At 46.4% G+C, this 21,124-nt stretch overlaps 1 protein-coding gene across 6 annotated transcripts in view; it reads left to right on the top strand.

The window, feature by feature from the left end:
- Nucleotides 1-21,124, top strand: part of NCAPG2 (non-SMC condensin II complex subunit G2) — a 60,035-nt gene that overhangs the window by 19,067 nt on the left and 19,844 nt on the right. For 4 of the 6 annotated variants that reach the window (XM_082472842.1, XM_082472839.1, XM_082472843.1 and 1 more), the window contains exons 11-21: nucleotides 398-523; nucleotides 5,472-5,651; nucleotides 6,740-6,892; nucleotides 11,019-11,241; nucleotides 11,415-11,518; nucleotides 14,063-14,236; nucleotides 16,463-16,533; nucleotides 17,500-17,653; nucleotides 17,750-17,923; nucleotides 18,622-18,738; nucleotides 18,823-18,963. In XM_082472842.1, the coding sequence (XP_082328968.1) occupies nucleotides 398-523; nucleotides 5,472-5,651; nucleotides 6,740-6,892; nucleotides 11,019-11,241; nucleotides 11,415-11,518; nucleotides 14,063-14,236; nucleotides 16,463-16,533; nucleotides 17,500-17,653; nucleotides 17,750-17,923; nucleotides 18,622-18,738; nucleotides 18,823-18,963 (1,617 nt within the window). The remainder of the gene's footprint in view (nucleotides 1-397; nucleotides 524-5,471; nucleotides 5,652-6,739; nucleotides 6,893-11,018; nucleotides 11,242-11,414; nucleotides 11,519-14,062; nucleotides 14,237-16,462; nucleotides 16,534-17,499; nucleotides 17,654-17,749; nucleotides 17,924-18,621; nucleotides 18,739-18,822; nucleotides 18,964-21,124) is intronic. The other 2 variants (XM_082472841.1, XM_082472844.1) reach the window with 1 other exon arrangement.

The following is a 21,124-nucleotide window of genomic DNA, read 5'->3' as shown; positions in this document are numbered from 1 at the left end:
AACCGGCAGAGCTGGGCTGAACCGTCCTGGTCCTCAGGACCTCTTGCTGGTGACTGGGGGACAAGATGACAGCACTCTGAGGAGTGGTCAAACGAGCACACGGGTAATTTTCAACACAGGTGACTCTGGTGTTGGGAGCGGGTCATGATGGTCACTGTTTCTTAATGACACAAGATGGGCTTTGAAGCAAGCTCCATCTGTCAACATGGAGCTGGGAGTTCAGCTTCACTTAAGGAAGGTCTCACAAGTTTGGTTAGTTTAAATGTTACAGTTGTCTTTAATTTGTAAGTAAGTCTGTATTGAGACACTAGAAGCATTACTTTAGGAATTCTACACTGAAAGCTTTGAATGTCAGCTCTTTCTTTGGATTCTGAAACTCTTCTTTCAACTATTCCAGGCCAGAAACTCGGAAGTCCGGTCCAATGCTGCACTGCTGTTTGTTGAAGCATTTCCTATTAGGGATCCAAACTTTAACGCCATTGAGATGGATAGCGAAATTCAGAGACAATTTGAAGAACTCTATGTATGTATTTCATGTGGTCGAGCTCCTTAAGCCTTCAGCTCTGTCTGGGCCTCGTGTGGGTCCTGGCCATCCCCCCGTAACTGCCCTGTGCTGACCCCAGATGGCAAGCTTTCCAGATCTTGACATTCTTCAAGGAAATCCGTTCTCTCCCTGGTACCTTCTTTGACAGTGTGCACTCATAGTCTGTTTCTTCTTTGTCTCAGTCTCCTTTAGAACATCTAATCGTTTATTGTGTGTAGTTTTAAGCGTCTTACGTGTATCCCTGTTGCCCCAGCAGAGAGACAGTGTAACAGTGGTTAGGACAGACCCTGGGTTTGATTCCATCCCTCGTTTGATAGCTGTGAAACTTTGGGCAAGTTTGGGCGCTGACTTTTCTGTCTTTATCTGTGAAGCGGGCATGGTGATAGTGCCTGCTGTAAAGTTGTGTGGCAGCGTTGTGAACAAACACACACTGGTTATGTTTTAAGGCAAGTAACGCCTGTTGCAATGGAGTTTTTTCAGATGACTGATTTTTCGAATGAGATGTTAGGACATCAGGATGCGACATTTATTTCCAAGGGGTATCTCGAATCTTTTCACCTTGTGGGAGAGTGTGAGCCTCTGCTTCTTTCTCTACCGCCCTTTACGTTTGCAGGGTCTCCTGACACAAGCTAAGAAGTATTACTCATTGTCCTAGTTAGTAGAATAACATTTTAGGCAGTGATAGCAAAAATGCCATGGTAATGATGGTTACCCATAGCAGTCCTAAAAACTTCCTTTGGTTTGTTTGTTTCCTGATCTCCTATGAAAAATCTCAGACATGCGGAAAGTTGAAATAATAGTATAATGAGTATGTGTCTACTTACCTCTTCACATGCATTCACATACGTGCATTCACATATACATGCATAAACACCCAGCCACACACACAGATACACACACCCCTAAAATGAACAGTCATTAGTATTTTGCCATGTGTGCCTGATCTACATGTATGTTTATTTACAAGTCCCTTTGAGGATCATGGTTAATTTTGTGGAAAGATGTTGAGCAAACCAAAACTAGATTTTGGTAGCTTTTAGCCATACAATGATGAAAAAAACTTTTGCTCTTTTTAACGCAGGTGTCCAATCTATGAACCACGTCTGGTTTTGCCTGAGTGTTTAAGTCTCTGCATTTGAATGCAAAGATAGAGTGTGTGGCGGTGGCCCGGCTACCACCCCTCCTGCATTGGACCCGGTGTGTTACTTGCCCACAGTGATTGCTTGGCCCCAGCCGCTGACCTGACCGTATACGAGGAAGGCGTTGCAGGACTGGGGTCACCTGTCAGCCCACAGATGGCAGTTTGTACAGTGATTTAGCGTGGGCTCAGGCATTTTGTTCTGAATGCCAGTTCCCACTTAATAAGTCTGATCTCTTTCAAATTACTTAATCTCTCTCTAGTCCTGGTTCTTCTTTAAAACTGGGAATAATATTTTATAGAATTGTGATGAGGTTTCAGTGAAAATTTGTGTATAAAGCGTTTAGCTCAATCCCTAGCACTAAGATGACAGTGGTTATAACTGTACAAAAGAACATTAAAATATGTAAAGGGTTGTAACTGTCGCACAGAGTCCTCTATAACGCAGAGCAGTCTATATGCGGATTAATCATTGTGAGTTTTGTATTTGTTTTATTAACTATTTAAAAAATAAAAATTATTGCATGCTATTTTGTTAGAATTTAAGGAAAGAAAAACAGTAAAAGATTGTTGAAGTCACAAGTGTTTTTTTTTTCAGAACAAGAAATATTAAATTCTAAATAATTCCTTTAAATTAAAAAAATGGTAGGTTGTAGAAAACATTGATGTTATGGTTATTTTTTAAAGTTGCATATGTCTTAGTGGAAATAGGGTTATGTTTTTCAAGTAGCAAAACTTAGTCAACAAACAGTCTCAGAAAAATGAGATGTCACTCTCAGATTTAAAACAGCAATAACAGAGTTTCCACTCTAAGTCTTGTTTGGGATGAAAACTGACAGGGAGAGGCTCGTGTGTAAGCAGCAGGTCCTCTGGAAGCCTGGAATCACCTTCGGGGGTGCAGTGAACGTGTTGAGGGGGTGATGGCAGCCAGTGTGAGAGCCGAGAGAGTCTCGGTGGGTCCTACCTTGCCGCAGGGCGTCCTTGGGGAGGCAGGTGCCTCTAACTGTTTGAGCCCTAAAATGTTCTTTATTTTTCTGTGACAGTTTACAGTTTGTCCAGGTCGAGAATTTTGTATTCAAAATCATTTTATTCCAGGACTGCCAAAATATTCTGTATTGTTTTCTAGTGTCGAGGGTATCTGAGACTTGAAGGATGTTTTTCTTTATCTTTTGATTTTTTTCTGCGGCTGTAGCATGAAATTCAGTCCATTGGTTTGAATCTTAGACAAAGGAAATCTTCTTAATCTTTTTCTTTTCTACTTTCCAGTGTCTGTTTGTTCCTAACTTCTTTTAGGAAGCAGGGCAATGCAGTAGTGAAGTTAGTAACAGTAGTAGGTAAGAGCAGGAGTTGTTTCTGTAGAGGACCAGCCGGAAGTGATTTTAGGTCTGCGGGCCACGTGGCCACAGCTCTTCCATCTGCCACTGTGGCACAAAGGCGGCCACACGTGTACGGGGAGGAGCAGGGGTGGCTTGTTCCAATGAAACCGATCCACAGACACCAAAGTGTGAATTCCATGTAATAGTCTCGTGTCACAGACTATTATTCCTTTTTCCAACCATTCAGAAGTGAAAAACCATGCTCACGCCCTGTGGACCACACAGGGATAGGCATGGGCCAGTCTGGCCTGTGGGTTGGCAGCGAGTTCATGACGCTGCTGGATCAGGGCCTGAGTAGGTGGCAGCGAGTCCTGTGGGGTGGACGGGCTGGGGGGAGTCCAGGAAGTGAGGGCAGCGTTGTCCCCGTGTCCTGCACGCTTTCTGCTCTGCTGTTTCTCCAGCTGGAGTGGAGGGAGGCCTGGTTGGAGGTGGCAGATTGAGGCCTGCATGCATGCCTGTGGTTTGGGAGGTGCAGTGATTCTCCTCATACAAACCGCTTTACAAGTCAAGTGCCCTCAGCTTGGTGACAGAGTGATTGACTGGAGACACAGATGTGGGCCCTGACTCCTGTGGGACTGTGTGTTGCAAGGTGATTATCCAGAGTTATTTTTGAGGAATAATGTTGGAAGTAATTCGTAGAAAACAAAAGCCTTAAAACCTGTGAATTCCTAATGTTCTCTTCTATTTTTTATTTTATTTATTTTATCTTTTTTCCTTGCTGTTTGTTTTCTAAAGTGACCTGTCGTCTTCACTTTTCCATCCCTATTTTGAATAAAGGATTGGGTTGAGTTGGTGGCTGACATGGGTTTTTCTCTGGTTGTGCAGAGCTGAGTATTAGTAGCTTCTTCCTTGTCTGCTGAGTTGCCCGTGGTTTTGCATCCGTGCTCAGGGCTTGTCAGCAGACGGGGCACCCCTTGGGCTCTGCGTGAGGAACAGGCCAGCTGGTGCGCACCGTCCCCGGGTGGGGAGGGAGGGGTCTTTCCTGCTGCGTGGCGTCCTCTCCTTTCTTCTTTCTCGTGGAGGTTTTGGAGTTATTGCTGGCTCTCCTGTGCACCTGGCCCCCAGCGTCCGTTTCGAGACCTTCCCGGCAGGTCGCTTACGCCGCCCTGTGTCCGCCGAGTCCTGGCCCTGAGCTGCGGCCGGCTTGAGCTCTGTGTGGGCTCAGCAGGGTCCGCCTGCAGCCCTCTGCCCTGCGGTACGTGGAGCGGCCCCTTGCTTGCTCTTTCCCGCGGGACCCCTGGGTGTTTGCAACACCGCCGGGGAGGAGAGGAAGGAAGTGCTTACTCATCCCCAGCTCAGCCTTCTTTTGGTCTAGTCGTGGAGTAAGGGTTATTTTTGTTTTTAAATTTTGAATTAGAAAGTTTCACACATAGCAGTAGAGGGCCTTGTACAGTGAGCCCCCTGTGCCTCCAGACGGTCCCGGTGATACTGACCTGGGCCCACTTGGTTTCTTCTCCCCTGTTTTGAAGCAGATCTGAGCAAGCATTTCAACTCTAATTACTTCAGTAGGTGTCCCTAAAAGACAGGGACCCTTTTTTAAAGCATAATCCTACCATTGGCACAACTAAAGTAAGATGAATCGTGATTCTTTGATGTCATCAAATATCCAGTCATTGTTTTTCAGTGACATTTCAGTGATGTTTTTTCCAGTTTTGTTTGAGTCTGTGTCCAGATGAGACCCATGTTGTGGTCGGCCAGTGTGTGTTCATCTCTTGAACGATCAGTTCCCACTTAGCAGTCACTCCCTCTCTCTTTTGTTCTTTCTATTTTGCTTGCTTTTGTTTTTGTTGAGGAAGCCCAGTTATTCTCTCATTTCCCACAGAACCTAGCCTGCTTGTCACTGATACGTGCCTCTGCCCTTTGTATTTCCCGTAAGTTGGTTAAACCGAGAGTTGACTGGGGTCACGTTTGTTGTGTTGAGATGCTCCACGGCTGTTGTGTCCGTCCGTCGGGGCTGTGTGGTGTTGTCGCCACTTACATTGTTGGCAACCCCGGACGCCCGCTGCCTGGATCGGTTCTTTACAAGCAGGGTCCCTTTATTCTGGGCTTAGTGCATTACAGCTTTTTGGAAATTCATGAGAGTGGTTTAATAGGTTGTGTCTCACAGGACTGACTGAAGTCCCTGAGTGTCCCTCTGCGTGGCGGGGCCCGTGGCGGGGGCCCTGCTGTCAGCAGAGTCCTGCAGACGGGGTTGGCAAGTAAGGCACCACCTGCGTCTGCATCTGGATGTCCTCCTTAAACACTCGGCTGCAGAAACGACAAGAAACTGCAGATCCCCAAGTCTGTGTGTGACTCTATGACTTGAAACGTCTGTTCGGTTGTGACTGCCCACTGTGCCCGCGTGTAAAGCCAATACTGATAAAAAGCAAACTAATGTAAGGTAATTAAGGCTCTTTCCCTCTTGTACTTATAGAGCCTTTTAGAAGATCCTTATCCGATGGTCCGTTCCACAGGGATCCTTGGTGTTTGTAAAATAACTTCCAAATACTGGGAGATGTTGCCTCCGACCATTCTTATCGATCTTCTCAAGAAAGTAACTGAGGAACTGGCATTTGATACGAGCTCTGCTGACGTGCGCTGTTCTGTCTTTAAGGTAAGGTTTTAAATTATATAAGCAATGCCTGTTTATTGTAGAATAGTTCTCAAATACAGAGAAAGAATAATTTAAAAATCACCCATAGCCCTACTCCATAAATATAGCATTACTTACATTTTCGTTGTATATCCAAAGTAACCTTTTAAAAAAACAAAGGAAAAGTGTTTTCTAAAAAAATAGACTACTTGAAATAATACTAGTTTTTAGTGTATGTGTTGGGGGGAGGGCATAGCATTTTAGAGTAGTAGCTGCATGTATTTAAAATTTTTTAACATTATTATACATTAGAATGGGCTTTTTGTGTGTACTGTATGTACTTTAAATAAGAGCCTACAAAAATATTCTTTGTCCATCATCCCGTTTCAGCAGCTCTCAGGGTACATCCACTCGTGTTTCACTGTAGCTGCATCCGTCGCCCCCCTCACACCATTACTTTGAAGCAAACCCAGGACATTTATCAGCTCATCTGTAAATATTTCAGTGTGATCTTTAAAATATAAAGTCTCTTAAAAATGTATATCCTAACAGCTGGAAAGAGAAGGTGGTGGAGCGCGTCAGCTCTTCAGACGTGCGTGTCTGGTCTGAGCTTGGGCCGGTCTCTCGGACGCCCGTGTGAGGTGTGGGCACAGCTGTGCGGGAGCGCGTCTCACAGGCCTGCAGGCCCTGTGCCCCTCGTTTTCACGCAGCATCGAGTCAGGAAATACAGGGAATCTGTGGGATGTTAAGAGAACCTAAAAGGACTCTTGGACTCCAGCTTTGGGGCCTCTCCACCAGGGTCCTCTGGTTTCTTTCAACTCTAATAAAACCCTTTAAAGTGTAGTTCAGAGAAAGCACTGAAAAATTATTTCGTAACCGCTTCAATCTTGTTTGAATGAAGCAGGGGTGAGCTGATTATCAGGCACTGAAGCCACACTAATTCACTAAAATAGGCTTTTTATATGAAGAGGGTTAGAAAAGAGTTATTTTCTGTGGGTATGTATATTTCACTAGTAGTTTTAGTAAAGATGGAACTGAATTTTTCTTACCTGAACTTTTCGTGGTTTATGTTCTAATTTTGAACTGTTTATCTTTCTCCTTTCTTGTAGTGTCTGCCGATAATTTTGGATAATAAGTTAAGCCACCCATTATTAGAGCAACTTTTGCCAGCGTTAAAGTTCTGTCTCCATGACAATTCGGAGAAAGTGAGAGTGGCTTTTGTTGATATGCTGCTGAAGGTTAAGGCTGTGAGGGCTGCTAAGGTAAGGTGAACAGAGGTTTTCTTACTTAAGACACAAAATAAATAAGTACATTTATTTTCAACAACAAAAAGACAAAGCAGTTTTAATTCCAAGAGTTTCAGTGACTGCATTTTAAACCAGTTGGTGTCTGGTATATTCTGCTAGTTGTTTGTGTCATAAAATTTTATTTGTTTTGTCAATGTATGTTTTCTTTTTGAAAGACAATTGAAGCAGCCCCCACCTTAAATTATATTTTTATCCTATACATGGAAGTTTTTGTTGAAATATTTAAATGCTTGGCACACAGTAAGCACTTAAAATATTACTTGAGAAAATGGTGAGTATGAGATCCCCATCCCCCCACATTTACAGAAGGAAGCAAGGAGGTATTTGTTGATTTGTGTGCATTTTGGTGTAAACTACTGAGGGGAGAGTGTTTTCCCTTAACTCTAGTTCTGTTCAGCTTTTGGCTAAAAATGTTAGTTATAAGGTTCTGCATTATTATTTGCTAACACTGAATTTTCTTCTCTGCACAGTAGCTCTCTGAAATTTACTTTAAAGTGCTGTTGTGTCGAGGCCCAGGATTTGGGAACAAGCTGACACGTCTGTCAGTGTAGGGTCAGCGCCTGGCCCTGGGGTGCACTCGTGGCATGAAATGCTTCCATGCGGCCACAGAGAGGAGCGCACTTAGGAGGAAGGGCCACTCAGCGAGGCGTGTGGGAGCGAGTGCAGACGAGCTGCAGGGTCTGCCGGCTCCGTAGGACGGGGAACATGTGTGTGCGTTTGCTCAGCTACGGCTCACACATCCCTGGGAGAGAACAGGAAATCGGCCCCAGTCTCTGAGGCGAGGGGAGGGGACTGGGTGTCTAGAGACAGGGTGCTGGGGGGGCCTTACCGCGGCAGAGGATACGCATTGTTTTATGCTTTTCAAATTTTGAACTGTGAACTTTTTTCATGAGAAAAATAGAATATTTTACGTGGCCCAGGTGGTACAGATACCCCACGTCATGCCGAGTCGTACTGCCTCGGTACGTTTGTTGAAAATCAGTTGCTTGCGTGTGGTCTGTTTCTGGACTCTGCCTGTCCATCCTCAGGCCAGGCCGCACTTCCGAGCTCACTGCAGCTTTGCAGGAAGTCTCGCCGTGTGTGTCCTCCCGCTCTGCTCTTCTTTCACAGTTCTTGGTGGTTTGGGGCCTTTGTATTGCCATATAAAGCTTAGAATCGGCATGCCAATTTTGTTAACAAAAAGGCTGGCTGCAATTTTGGTTGGATTTGTTATAACAGCCTGTTGAAAGTGTAGTTCTGAATCTGAAACGGGAGTTTCCGCTTAGTGTTTTGTTTGAAGTGTGCATCCGTTTGCAGAGGATCACTGAGGTGATGGCTGGTGAGGCAGTGGGCAGAGCAGGTGTTCTGAGGTGTGTGGGTCTTCCCAGGAGAACAGGGAAGACCTGGACAGAACGTCTGACTGGAGAGTTTGGGGTTTGGGGGAGTAGCAAGAGCAGAAAAGGAAGAGTAATGTTTTAATGAGGTGCTTCTTTCATGTTAATCCTTGGCTTGCACAAGCAAGGCAGAGCGTGATAGAGCTGTGAGATCTCTGGAAAGGTTTGTTATGGGCGCACCAGCTAATTCTCCTTGAAAATCAAGGTCAGAGTTTGACAGGCCTGTGGAGAGGCAGCTAACAGGAAGGGGGGTTGATCGTCCAGCAGGTTGGAGTGACAGGCAGTGTGCCACTGCTCTGTCTGACACCGGCCATGCTGGCGTTATTAGTGCACGTTGGCGCAGTCGGGCCTCCTACATATTGCTTTGAAGGAGTGAGGGGTGTACCTCCTTACCTTCCTTGGTGAACCCTGGCAGGGCTGCACTCAGGATCTAGGAGCTACATCTTATTTGCGAAGGCCCTGGGCACGACGACATGGTAGAGAACTAAAGCTGATTAGATAAAATTATGTCCTGTGGCCAAGGGGCAGTTACCAACTTAGTTAATTAGGCTTCTGTTTATAATTTTCATTGTCAGTGCTAGCGGTTTCAAGTTGTTTACTGTTTGTTTTGAATTTCTACATTTTTAGTATTGTATACCTGAGATTTAGGCCAAATCAAGTTATTAATATTGAAATGTCTTTATTAAAAAAGAAAAAAGGGGGTTTCTTAATATGCAGTTATTATTTTTTAATTAATTTATTTTATTTATTTTATTTTTGGCTGCATTGGGTCTCCGTTGCTGCGCGTGGGCTTTCTCTAGTTGCGGCGAACGGGGGCTACTCTTCCTTGCGGTGCGCGGGCTTCTCATTGCAGTGGCTTTTCTTGTTGCGGAGCACGGGCTCTAGGCGCACGGGCTTCAGTAGTTGCGGCTTGCGGGCTCTAAAGCACGCAGGCTCAGTAGTTGTGGCACACAGGCTTAGTTGCTCCCCGGCATGTGGGATCTTCCAGGACCAGGGCTTGAACCCATGTCCCCTGCGTCGGCAGATGGATTCTTAACTGCTGCGCCACCAGGGAAGCCCCTATGCAATTATTTTTAACATTAGGAATGAAACATCAGTTAGCAATTTTGTTTATGGTCTTGTCTGATGTTAATATCAACCTGTGGGTAATGTGTTTAGATAAAATAAAACCTCAGGTAATTGAAGAACCCTAAACTAATCAGAACTGTTCTTCATTTTATTTTAGAAAAAGTGAATCAAAGAGAAATAGGTTAATATGGGGAGTTTCTGGAAAGGCAGACTTGCGGGGAGTGTTCACTGCAAGAAAAACCCGTGGAACCTTGGCATTTGGTGTAAGTGCCGATCGCTAGTTTCCGTTCAAGGTCGTCTGGTCTCCATGAGGGCTCAGGAGCCAACCTTTCCAATGTGAAAACCCTCTCTTTTAGGCACTGCCCCTCGGTCCAGTCTCAGTGCTGTGACCTACAGTGTTTCTTGGGTATATTGGTTTCAGCAGGTCTGAACTCTGTGAGGTCTTGAGGCCTGAGAAGCCCCTGCTCTCCTGAGTGCCTCCCTCGGTTTCCCTCTTGGGATCTGTCTGTCGCTGTGCCGGCCGCTCCGGGGTCGACACTCAGCTGGTGGCATGGCTGTTGGGCGGCACTTGTCTTTACTACAGTGACTATTTCAGAAACACCAAGTGTGCGCATGGAAGTGTTCCGGGAGCATCTGGGGGAACGGTCGTAGTGTTGGATGCTCAGGCATTTCCTCGGGAGAGGGGTAGTATGCTTGTCTGAACGCGCAAGGCCCTTCTGACCTGGAGGGCGGACTGAGGTATCGTGGGAGTGAGGAGGGGGCCGGGCGGGCAGCTGGCGGGGGCTGGTCCCTGGGTGGGGGGTGGGGGGGGAGGAGACGGGGTAGCGTACTTAAGAGCTGATGAGAAAGGTCCACTGGGAGTCCTGGAGAGAGGCGACGGTCATGAGAACCAGAGTCCGTGTCAGTGGTGCTGTCCCCTGTACACAGATGAGCGTACGTGTTTGCACAAGTGACAGAGACAGGATTTGAACACTGCACCGTCAGAGTCTATTTTATTTCCATTATTCTGTGGTGTTTCCCCTTGTTTTGAATTTCTTGCTGAGAAGTTTGGCCGTTTTCTGTGGGCAGTGGACGACTTTGATGCTTTTACGCTGCGGGACAGCATGACAGTCCTGCCGTGTGCAGGTGCGGGCAGTGGCTGTGAGGCGGCCGGAGGAGGCCTGTGGCCACCCGGGCAGCGCCCAGGAGAGGGCGGGAGGGGTGACCGGGAGGGGTGCCTCTGTGTCCGAGGTGGGAGACGGGGGACTCACTTTAGCTTTCTGTGCCAAACCTGTTGTAGATGTTTAAATTCACTTTTCATATTAATGGGCCCAAAGTTGTGGTGTTCTAGGAAACTTTAAAATTATTAGACTGATAATCATAACTGTCATTTGAGGGTCCCCTGATGGTCCTGATGGATTATAATTAATCCCAGCAGCCTTGTGCTTATCTGCCTTATTTGTCAGTGCTTTTTAAAATACGGGTTTATTTTAATTTGTCTACAGAAGAGTCACAGATTCTGGTATAATCATTTGAGATGAATTTCCTTGAATGTAAAAATTAGTTCCTTTTTGATTATGCTCTGGAAATTTTGCTTGAAATGTTTTCAGGGTTGCAGGAACGACTGATGGTTCCCTTCTGCACATGTGCTTTATCCACAGTTTTGGAAAATATGCCCCATGGAGCACATTCTGGTCCGTCTGGAGTTGGACTCTCTGCCCGTCACTCGGCGCCTGGTGGCCCTTATCTTCAACTCCTTCCTGCCCGTGAACCAGCCCGAGGAGGTGTGGTGCGAGCGCTGCGTGACGCTGCTGCAGATGAACCACGCGGCTGCGCGGAGGTTCTACCAGCACGCGCACGAGCACACGGCCTGCACCAACATAGGTACCCCCGCCCCGCCCGCGCCGTGAGCCTGGTGTGTCTGCTTCGTGCTCAGTGTGGTTCTTAATGAGTTCCCATAAAGTAACACTTTAATTATTTGGGATTATAATTTCGCTGTTAGAAAATTTTGTTGAAGAAACACGTAAATTAATTATTGGTTGTCTTATACATTTTAGCAAAGCTGATTCATGTGATTCGCCACTGCTTGAACGCCTGCATCCGGAGGGCTCTGAGTGCGTGCGGGGAGGACGATGAGGAGCGGGGGAAGGAGAATGTGAGCGTGAGTTGAGCCGCCGCCGCCCGGCGCCTCCTTGGGGCCACGGGACTGGGGTCGGGACCGGGGTCTTGGGGCTGGGGCCGGGGCCACGGGAATAGGGTCAGGGCTGGGGTTGGGGCCACAGGGATGGGGACAGGGCCACGGGGTCAGGGAACGGTGACGGGGACCGGGACAGGTGCTTCTCCCGCAGGAGAAGGGCAGGGCAGCAAGGCAGAGGTGTTATTTCCACAAGCCGTTACCTTAGCAATATTTTTATTTTCCATTTATTCCTTTAGTACTGATACTTCACCTGATTATTTTGGAGGATCATAAGTAATTTTCTAGAAAGAATTTCTGTGTATCCTTTGTAAGTTCACTGTGGAGTTTGAGTAGGATTTAATACAAAGGAAAAATTATTATTGGTGACACTCTTTTCCCAGTTTTCTTCACCTTAAGCTTCTGTATATTTTAATTCGACCTGGGGGTGGCACACGTGGATTGGGTCTGGACGTTACCGTATTTTACAACTAGATGGGTGGTGGTGCTCTTAAGGATTTATTCACCGCCACTGCCCTAAAATTCTGCTAGAAACGTCGTGGGGTTGAATTTTTGGGAATGAGCTTTATTTAGAATTGTCTTTGAAAAAGTAATTTATCAAGGAGGCTATATAGCTGGTGTTTCTTCAGAATCCAAAGTGACCAATTATATCATTAAAAAAGGAACATTTAAGACTTAGACTCATATTACTTATGAGCAGTATCTTAGGCTTATAAACAAACTCTCATGCTTATATGTACCTCTAAAGTAACAATTTTGGGTAGTTTTGTGGTGCTATGTAGATTAGGAAACTGGCCTTTAAAAGAAAGTCACAAGATGTTGAATATACTTCAATTAAAAGCAAAAAAAATGAAAGTCACAGAAGATAGTTTTGCCCTTTTGATGAAACGTGGTGCGCGCTGGCTGCAGGGTGAGGCTCCTGTGCCGTCCGGCCGCCCCTGCCTCCGCGTCCCTGCCTCCGCGTCCCCGCCCTGGGTGCAGGCCCTTGGCCCTTGAGAGCCAGGAGCCGACAGGGTCGCCCCGCGCTGAGGCTGGGGCTGCGCCAGCGGGCTGTTTGTGGGGCTCAGTCGGCCTGCCCGGGGGCTGGGCGGAGCACTCCCCGGACCCCACCCGCCCCCCGCCTCAGCCTCCCCTCTCCTCTCCGTCCACTGGGGCAGAAGCGGGAGGAGAGAGAAGAGCCTGATGTCATCTTAACGGCCGAGCCTGCCTGGCAGATCCATCAGCTCACAGGCCGGTTCAGCCGGGAGCGTCTGGAGCTGGTTCTGCTTTCTTGGTGGGATTTGAGTTCCTCTTTTCAGGGTGTTCCCCTCAGCATATGGGTTGGGTGGGCAGAATGTTTTAGGAAAGTGATCCTATAACTTTAGAAACCCTCACTGGCATGCCAGCTCCAGGCTCGCGGGGCCCTGCGCCTCTGGGCCACCCCTTCACACTCGTGCTGATGGATGGTGGAAGTGGTTTCGCCAAAAAGTGAAAACTGTTACAGTTTTTAAATACTGAAGGCACCCTCCACCCCCTTATTAAACCTAGACATTATTGAGAAAGCTTGCATTTTATCACATTTTAGGTCAGTTTCTGTACCGTTAGAAAACACAAGGGTTTAGAAATACGTAGCTCTATTGTAACCGGTAGTAGAAAAAAGTACAATTTGCCGTCTGGATGTTGTCATTCTAAGAATATTTAATGGCTAAAGCATAATTTTTTGAATTGGTTCTTTTACCTTTTCACATTGCTATCTACTAAAAATCTCTGCTTTCTGTTTAATGAAATCTTACTTAGGAACTTAGCATATTTTTGTAAAGGAGAAGTGGTGGCTTTCTCAGGGGACTTAATGATAAGAGTGCTATGCTAATCATTAGAATGTAAAAAGTAAAATTAAATACAGATTGAAGTTTTGTCAATTTGTTATCTATATCATTCTCATAGTAGTGTCTAAGCCTTTAGTAGTTTCATTGCTTTTTAAATTTAGCCATAAGTCATTCCAGGTACTAAGTGCCTATTGAAAAATCTAACTTTATATAGCAACTACTTTTGTTTTTTCTGTGTGCCCTCATTAATTAAGTTAATTTGTTCACCGTATCTTTTCCCATTACATCCGAGTAGCACAAAAATACCAACCCCTGAAATGAATCCTGCTTTGCATCTCAAGGTAGCCCTTCCAGGAAGTGGCCCGTGTGGCAAGTTGTTGGAGTTTGTCACAGTCCCCGGACAGGGCTGGCGTCTGAAGTGGAGCGCGCGCAGGCGAGCGTGTGGTGCTGGGGAGGCGGCCCCTCCCCGCTGCGCAGACAAGGAGGGCTTCACTAGAAAACACTCAGACACGGGGTGCTGTCCCTCCCCGCCAGCCCACAAACCAGAGCAGCCCACGGTCACACCACAGTCTTAGGGGTTCTATCTGCCTCTCCCTCCATCTCTGCCTTAGGTCTGGAATTCTGAGATGTGCTTTTAGACACAGTGCTGTTCTCTTGAGCGTTATTATGATTTGATTCTTTCACAGTACAATTTTTTGTATCTTAGGCTCTGGACCAAACGCTGTCAATAAGTGATGCCGCGTCCATGGCGGGTTTGTTAGAGATCGTTGTGATTCTCTGGAGAAGCATTCACAGGAGTATGGAGAATAACCAAGAGGCCAAAGTGTACACCGTTAGCAAGTTCGCCTCTATGCTGCCAGAGTACATGAAGGTGTTTAAGGTAAGCCTGGCCCCCCTGCTAAAGCAGGCGCGCGAGGTCATGTCTGTGCAGAAGCAGCCTCTGGACCTGCTGCTCGTCTGCTTAGTCGGGGGCTGAGCCACCTCCCACCCTGCAGGCCGCTCGGCCTCTCTGCCTTCACGGGGTGAGGCCACGTGTCCTCCAGCCTCCATCCCGGCACCCAGAGACTTGTCTGGGGGAGCACTGGTTTTCTGTCTCTAATGGCCCGACACTATTTTAGAATCTGGTTTGATTTGCTGGGAGTTGAGAAAGAGGAGTTTGTGAACATCAAGATGTAGTAGCACCTTGGTTTTGGGGGCAATTTTAGGCATTTGACGGCATCTGGCAAGCACATGTTTCTGAAGTATCTGAGTTGTGTCTGTGTTATTGGGACAGACAGAACTGTGTGCATAACTTCTGTTTGGAGGAAGGAAACCTCCTCATTCCTTGACTTTCTATTTCTGAGCAAAGGCCATATTTCAAAACCAATGGAAATAAAACTGCTATGTAGAAATGCAAATTTATTCCTAATTATGAAGAAAGCGTGGCTTAAATATAGAAAGGTCATAGGTCTTATGAATCACCCTTCTCTTGGTAAATTTTACTTTTGGTTCTTCTACAACTGCTTATGTGACCTTGGACCTCTTAGCTTTTCTGAGCCATATTTCTGTGACTGTTATGTCTCTGAGCTTCATCCTGCCTCTGAAATGCAAACGTGACCTGTCTGTGAAGGTAAAATAATCAAGGCTGCCCAAGTCACTAGGGCATTTAAAAGCTCAGATAATCACATGGGGCTGAGAATTAGAAGATAAACACAGAGGCCATAGGATACCGGACGAGATGACAGGTGAACAGTGTGGCCTGGGTGTGTCCAGGAAAAGGGAGGTGGTGAATTAAGTCTTTAATCCCGAATTATTCTGGCCAGAGAGCTTCTCTGCCCTCAGTACCTCCGAGAACCTTGTGGTCGGCCCATAAGTGGGTAAGGCCTCTGTAAGCCACACATGGAGTGGAATCAGGAGTAGCTGCCAGCCGACTGTTGTAACATCAAGAAAACATTTTCTTTATTGGCAGTTGGGGGTGAGGGTGGGTTCACTCTGACTGAATGCAGATTAATTACAGGCCAGATTGTGACATTGCACCTGTTTCTGTTTCATGTAAATGTTCAGGAAAATTGTTGTTTCTTTTCCTTTTAGGGCCCATCTTCTTTCATTCTCTCATCTAACCAAGGGTATTTCTTTTTTTTTTTTTTTTTTTTTTAAATTTATTTATTTATTTATGGCTGTATTGGGTCTTCGTTTCTGTGCGAGGGCTTTCTCTAGTTGCAGCGAGCGGGGGTCACTCTTCATCGCGGTGCGCGGGCCTCTCACTATCGCGGCCTCTCTTGTTGCGGAGCACAGGCTTCAGACGCGCAGGCTCAGTAATTGTGGCGCACGGGCTTAGTTGCTCCGCGGCATGTGGGATCTTCCCAGACCAGGGCTCGAACCCGTGTCCCCTGCATTGGCAGGCAGATTCTCAACCACTGTGCCACCAGGGAAGCCCGGGTATTTCTTATTAAGTGATCTTGATGGAGTCTGGTCTGTCTGCTCTGTTACTGTGATAATACTAGTGGTGGTGATGTAGCTGCAGTGGGGCCCGAGGTGGCTTCCTCACTCGGTTCCTGCCAAAGCCCCGCCCTCAGAGACCAGCCCTTCTCCGTGTGTTGTGCCAGCTGGTTGGGGTGTGGGATCTCATGGGACTTGGGTTTGGCCAGGTAGCTCCATTGCACTGCACTGTCTCCTAAGGTATTCTGATTATTTTACTTAGGAACTTTTCTGACTAGTTTCATTCCCTTGAGTTTTATGCTCAGGACACACTGAGTGTATAGAGTTGGGTTTTTTTTTTTTCCTTTTATCAGTATTGTTTTTCAAATACCAGTCAGTGCCTTGACAGCAAGGACTTTTGTCTATTCTGGTTACTGCTGTATTCCAAGGATCTCCTGGTACACAGTAGGTGCTTAATAAATATTTGCTCAAATAATTCATCACAGAAAGCAGTAAAGCGACCTATAAAAGTTTGAGAAGACTTATCAAACCTAATGCTTCCCGAGGGGTTACGTCCTCCTGTTGTGTGTTGAGAACATCACTCTAATGCCTACCAAGCAGCTTTGAAAATGGGATCCTGGGAGTCATGGGGCCCTCGGGATCCCATTGTTTACGTTCCCTGTTGCTGTGTGTCTTTTCATGCTTTCAGGATGATCGCTGCAAGACCCCTCTGTCTGTGCTGGCCTCCCTGATGCCGGCCTCGGCTGTGCCCACCTTCAGGTGCCCGCCCTCTCCGTGTGCTCCTGGTCTCACTTGGCGACGCCTGCGTGACCTTCAAGCCCCCAGTGCTGTGCTCCCTGCCCCTGGCCTCCTCCCGTGTGGCAGGGAGAGCAGGGGATGTGGCTTCCAGGGCTCCAGGACTGCTGAGGGACACAGGAAGCCACCACGGGGAACTGAGAGTCTGGCGTTGTTCAAGTGCCAGATGGTGAGACGTGAGCCATCCCGCCGTCCACCACGGAGCCTTGGCCACACGTGACTCTGAGTGCTTAGAATGTGGAGTCTGGGTTGGGGCGAGCTGTGTGTGCATCCTGGGGTGATGCAGACTCGGGGACCTGGTGTGAAAGAGGGATGTAACATGTTTCATCAGTAGTTTTCTACAGTGACCACGTCTTAAAGGATGTTGCGGGTAGGCTGGGCTAAATAAGATACATTATTGAAATTAATCTTGCCTTTTTAGACGTGGCTACTAGAACCTTTATAATGACACATGTGGCCTGCTTTTGTGGCTCACATTGTGTTTTTTATTGGGCAGTGTTGCGCTAGGGTGTTGGTTATTAACTCAGCAAAAATTACTTATTTTTATTCATATTTATAAAAAAAAGAATGTTTTGATGCTGAACAAAAAGTGTTGTCCCCAGATTACGGATCTTTACTCTAGAGTCTGACAGAGGCAACACAGAAACAAAAGGCCAGGGTTTGTAAGTGCCTGATGTGTCCTCAGTGCCTCACATCTAGGGGCCCCTGAAGCTGCTTTCAGGGTCAGCATTTTGTACTGGACCTTGTCCTGCGTAGTAATTGTGGGAAAACAGTGTATTTTTCCTGCGGTGGAGAACGTCTGAGAGTTCCCACGATAGGAAGGGCTTATGTACCCTCAGTTTTTAGCTTCTTCATTTTCCCCGCCTTTTAGAAAAGTGAGAAATTGCTACTGAGATATCAGATATGATTTTATATATGTGGCATTTTCAGCTGTGGTGTGATTTCCACACTAAGAAACCAAGAGGAAGGAACAGCCGACAAGAGCTACTGTATTCTGTTAGACTGTCTCTGCTCCTGGGGGCAAGTGGGACACATCCTGGAGCTCGTTTGTGACTCGCTGCCGGAGGAGCAGCCTCAGAGCAAGGTACACCTGTGTCATTTTTAAAGTTTGCTGAAGGAGGGTGGCTGTATGCTAGAACTCACGTGCTCTCCTGCTATGCGCCTCTCTCTGTGCTTTCAGGGTAACTCTGCGTCTAAGCGGAAAGTGCAGGTCCAGGACCCGCGCCCAGTCAAACCCGGGCTGGCGCTGGTCTACGTTGAGTACTTGCTGACCCACCCGAAGAATCGCGAGTGCCTGCTTTCCGCACCCCAGAAGAAACTGAACCGTCTTTTGAAAGCCCTTGAAACATCCAAGGTAACTTTGTAGAACAGATGCAGGTACCGTGGAAGTTGAGTGATAGGGTAAGGTCTAAGTTTTCCACATTTATAGTGTAAAATTTTCACCTGGGGGCGGGATGGGACTGGGTGAACACTTCCAGGCCCTGGTCTTTCTAGCAAGTCGTGTTCAGAGCCCAGTGCCCTGTTGAGTCCAACTCTGAGGGTGAGCCGGTCTGTCGGAACAGGACCGACGGCAGGAAGACTGCCCGCCACCCCAGGTCCCCTTGCTTTGGCCCTGCTCATCGACGAGGGAATTCCAGCCCCCTGAGTCCCGGGCAGGCTTTTCTAGGGCCCTTTGGAGAGCGAGTCCTGTGAATTTCCCATCTGCTCTCCCCGTCCTGGCTCTTCAGCCGTCTCCTCCAGGCCAGCCCTCGGAAGCAGCCTGTCACTGCCACTGCTGCCAGAGGCTCCCACCCATCAGCACCAGGCGTCGGACGTCGGCAGGATGGAGGGGGGAGCGGGGGCTGCAGGGGGCAAGGGCTGGACGAGCTTGACCCGGAGGGCTCCTTGAGCAGCACCTATGAAAAGCTGTCTTCCTGTCCCTTTACGGGAGGCTTGGAGGAGGGAGGACACTGGCCCTGCTGCTCTGGCAGCCCTCTCCCGGCGCAGCTGTGTCCTCACCTCATGCGCTGCCTGCTGAGCCGGGACCTGGCCTGCAGACGTCCTGTTCCACAGGTGGATCTGGAATCGATTTTGCAGTCGCCAGGTGGGAGCCCTCACCACCTAAGCGAGGGCGCTGTCCTGCGAGCCTTCAGCCTCCACTGCCGGTTGAGTATCCATCTTCAGCACAAGGTGCGTCCGCCAGCTTGGTCAGAACACGGGGCGTATCGGCCCAGCGGCTCTGTGACTAACCTGTCTTCTGTTGTTGTTGGACAGTCCTGCTCAGAAGGCAAAGTTTACCTGTCCACTTTGGAAGACACTGGGTTTTGGTTAGAAAGCAAAGTTTTATCTTTTATCCAAGATCAAGAAGAAGAATATCTGAAGCTTCACAGGGTCGTTTATCAACAGATTATCCAGGTTAGAAGTCTTAAGACACAGAAACCCTTCTCCAAATTGTGATTTGGTTTTATTTTCTAATTTAAAGCTGTAACTTTACTCAGTAGTGCTGCTCTTCTTAAATACTACAGTGGCATCTGAATATCTAGAGTTTATCTTTTTTTTTTCGTATGTTTATTTATTTGTTTCTTAGTTTTCATCCATTTTATACACATCAGTGTACACATGTCAATCCCAATCTCCCAATTCATCCCACCACCACCCCCCGCCGCTTTCCCCCCTTGGTGTCCATACGTTTGTTCTCTACATCTGTGTCTCAATTTCTGCCCTGCAAACCGGTTCATCTGTACCATTTTTCTAGGTTCCACGTGTACGTGTTAATATACGACATTTGTTTTTCTCTTTCTGACTTGCTTCACTCTGTATGACAGTCTCTAGGTCCATCCACATCTCTACAAATGACCCAATTTCATTCCTTTATATGGCTGAGTAATATTCCATTGTATATATGTAACACATCTTCTTTATCCATTCGTCTGTCAGTGGTCATTTAGGTTGCTTCCATGACCTGGCTATTGTAAATAGTGCTGCAATGAACATTGGGGTGCATGTGTCTTTTTGAATTATGCTTTTCTCTGGGTATATGCCCAGTAGGGGGATTGCTGGGTCATATGGTAGTTCTATTTTTAGTTTTTTAAGGAACCTCCATACTGTTCTCCATACTGGCTGTATCAATTTACATTCCCACCAACAGTGCAAGAGGGTTCCCTTTTCTCCACACCCTCTCCAGCATTTGTTGTTTGTAGATTTTCTGATGATGCCCATTCTAACAGGAGTGAGGTGATACCTCACTGTAGTTTTGATTTGCATTTCTCTAATAATTAGTGATGTTGAGCAGCTTTTCATGTGCTTCTTGACCATCTGTATGTCTTCTTTGGAGAAATGTCTATTTAGGTCTTCTGCCCATTTTTGGATTGGGTTGTTTGTTCTTTTAATACTGAGCTGCATGAGCTGTTTATATATTTTGGAGATTAATCCTTTGTCCGATGATTCATTTGCAGATATTTTCTCCCATTCTGAGGATTGTCTTTTCGTCTTGTTTATGGTTTCCTTTGCTGTGCAAAAGCTTTTAAGTTTCATTAGGTCCCGTTTGTTTATTTTTGTTTTTATTTCCATTACTCCAGGAGGTGGATCAAAAAAGATCTTGCTGCGATTAATGTCAAAGAGTGTTCTTCCTATGTTTTCCTCTAAGAGTTTTATAGTGCCTGGTCTTACATTTAGGTCTCTAATCCATTTTGAGTTTCATTTTTGTGTATGGTGTTAGGGAGTGTTCTAATTTCATTCTTTTACGTGTAGCTCTCCAGTTTTCCCAGCACCACTTATTGAAGAGACTGTCTTTTCTCCATTGTATACCCTTGCCTCCTTTGTCATAGATTAGTTGACCATAGGTGTGTGGGTTTATCTCTGGGCTTTCTATCCTGTGCCATTGATCTATATTTCTGTTTTTGTGCCAGTACCATATTGTCTTGATGACTGTAGCTTCGTAGTACAGTCTGAAGTCAGGGAGTCTGATTCCTCCAGCTGCGTTTTTTTCCCTCAAGACTGCTTTGGCTCTTCGGGGTCTTTTGTGTCTCTCTACAAATTTTAAGATTTTTTGTTCTAGTTCTGTAAAAAATGCCATTGGGAATTTGATAGGGATTGCATTGAATCTGTAGATTGCTTTGGGTAGTATAGCCATTTTCACAATACTGATTCTTCCAATCCAAGAACATGGTATATCTCTCCATCTATTTGTATCATCTTTAATTTCTTTCATCAGTGTCTTATAGTTTTCTGCATACAGGTCTTTTGTCTCCATTGGTAGATTTATTCCTAGGTTATTTTATTCTTTTTTGTTACAATGGTAAATGGGAGTGTTTCCTTAGTTTCTCTTTCAGATTTTTCATCATTAGTGTATAGGAATGCAAGAGATTTCTGTGCATTAACTTTGTATCCTGCAACTTTACCAAATTCATTGATTAGCTCTAGTAGTTTTCTGGTAGCATCTTTGGGATTCTCTGTATAGTATCATGTCATCTGCAAACAGTGACAGTTTTACTTCTTCTTTTCCAATTTGTATTCCTTTTATTTCTTTTTCTTCTGTTTGCCGTGGTTAGGACTTCCAAAACTATGTTGAATAATA

This window comes from Balaenoptera physalus (genome assembly GCF_965194825.1).
Source record: "Balaenoptera physalus genome assembly, chromosome: 8".
In the NCBI taxonomy this organism is placed as follows: domain Eukaryota; kingdom Metazoa; phylum Chordata; class Mammalia; order Artiodactyla; family Balaenopteridae; genus Balaenoptera; species Balaenoptera physalus.
This window is presented reverse-complemented; position numbering and strand designations above follow the sequence as displayed.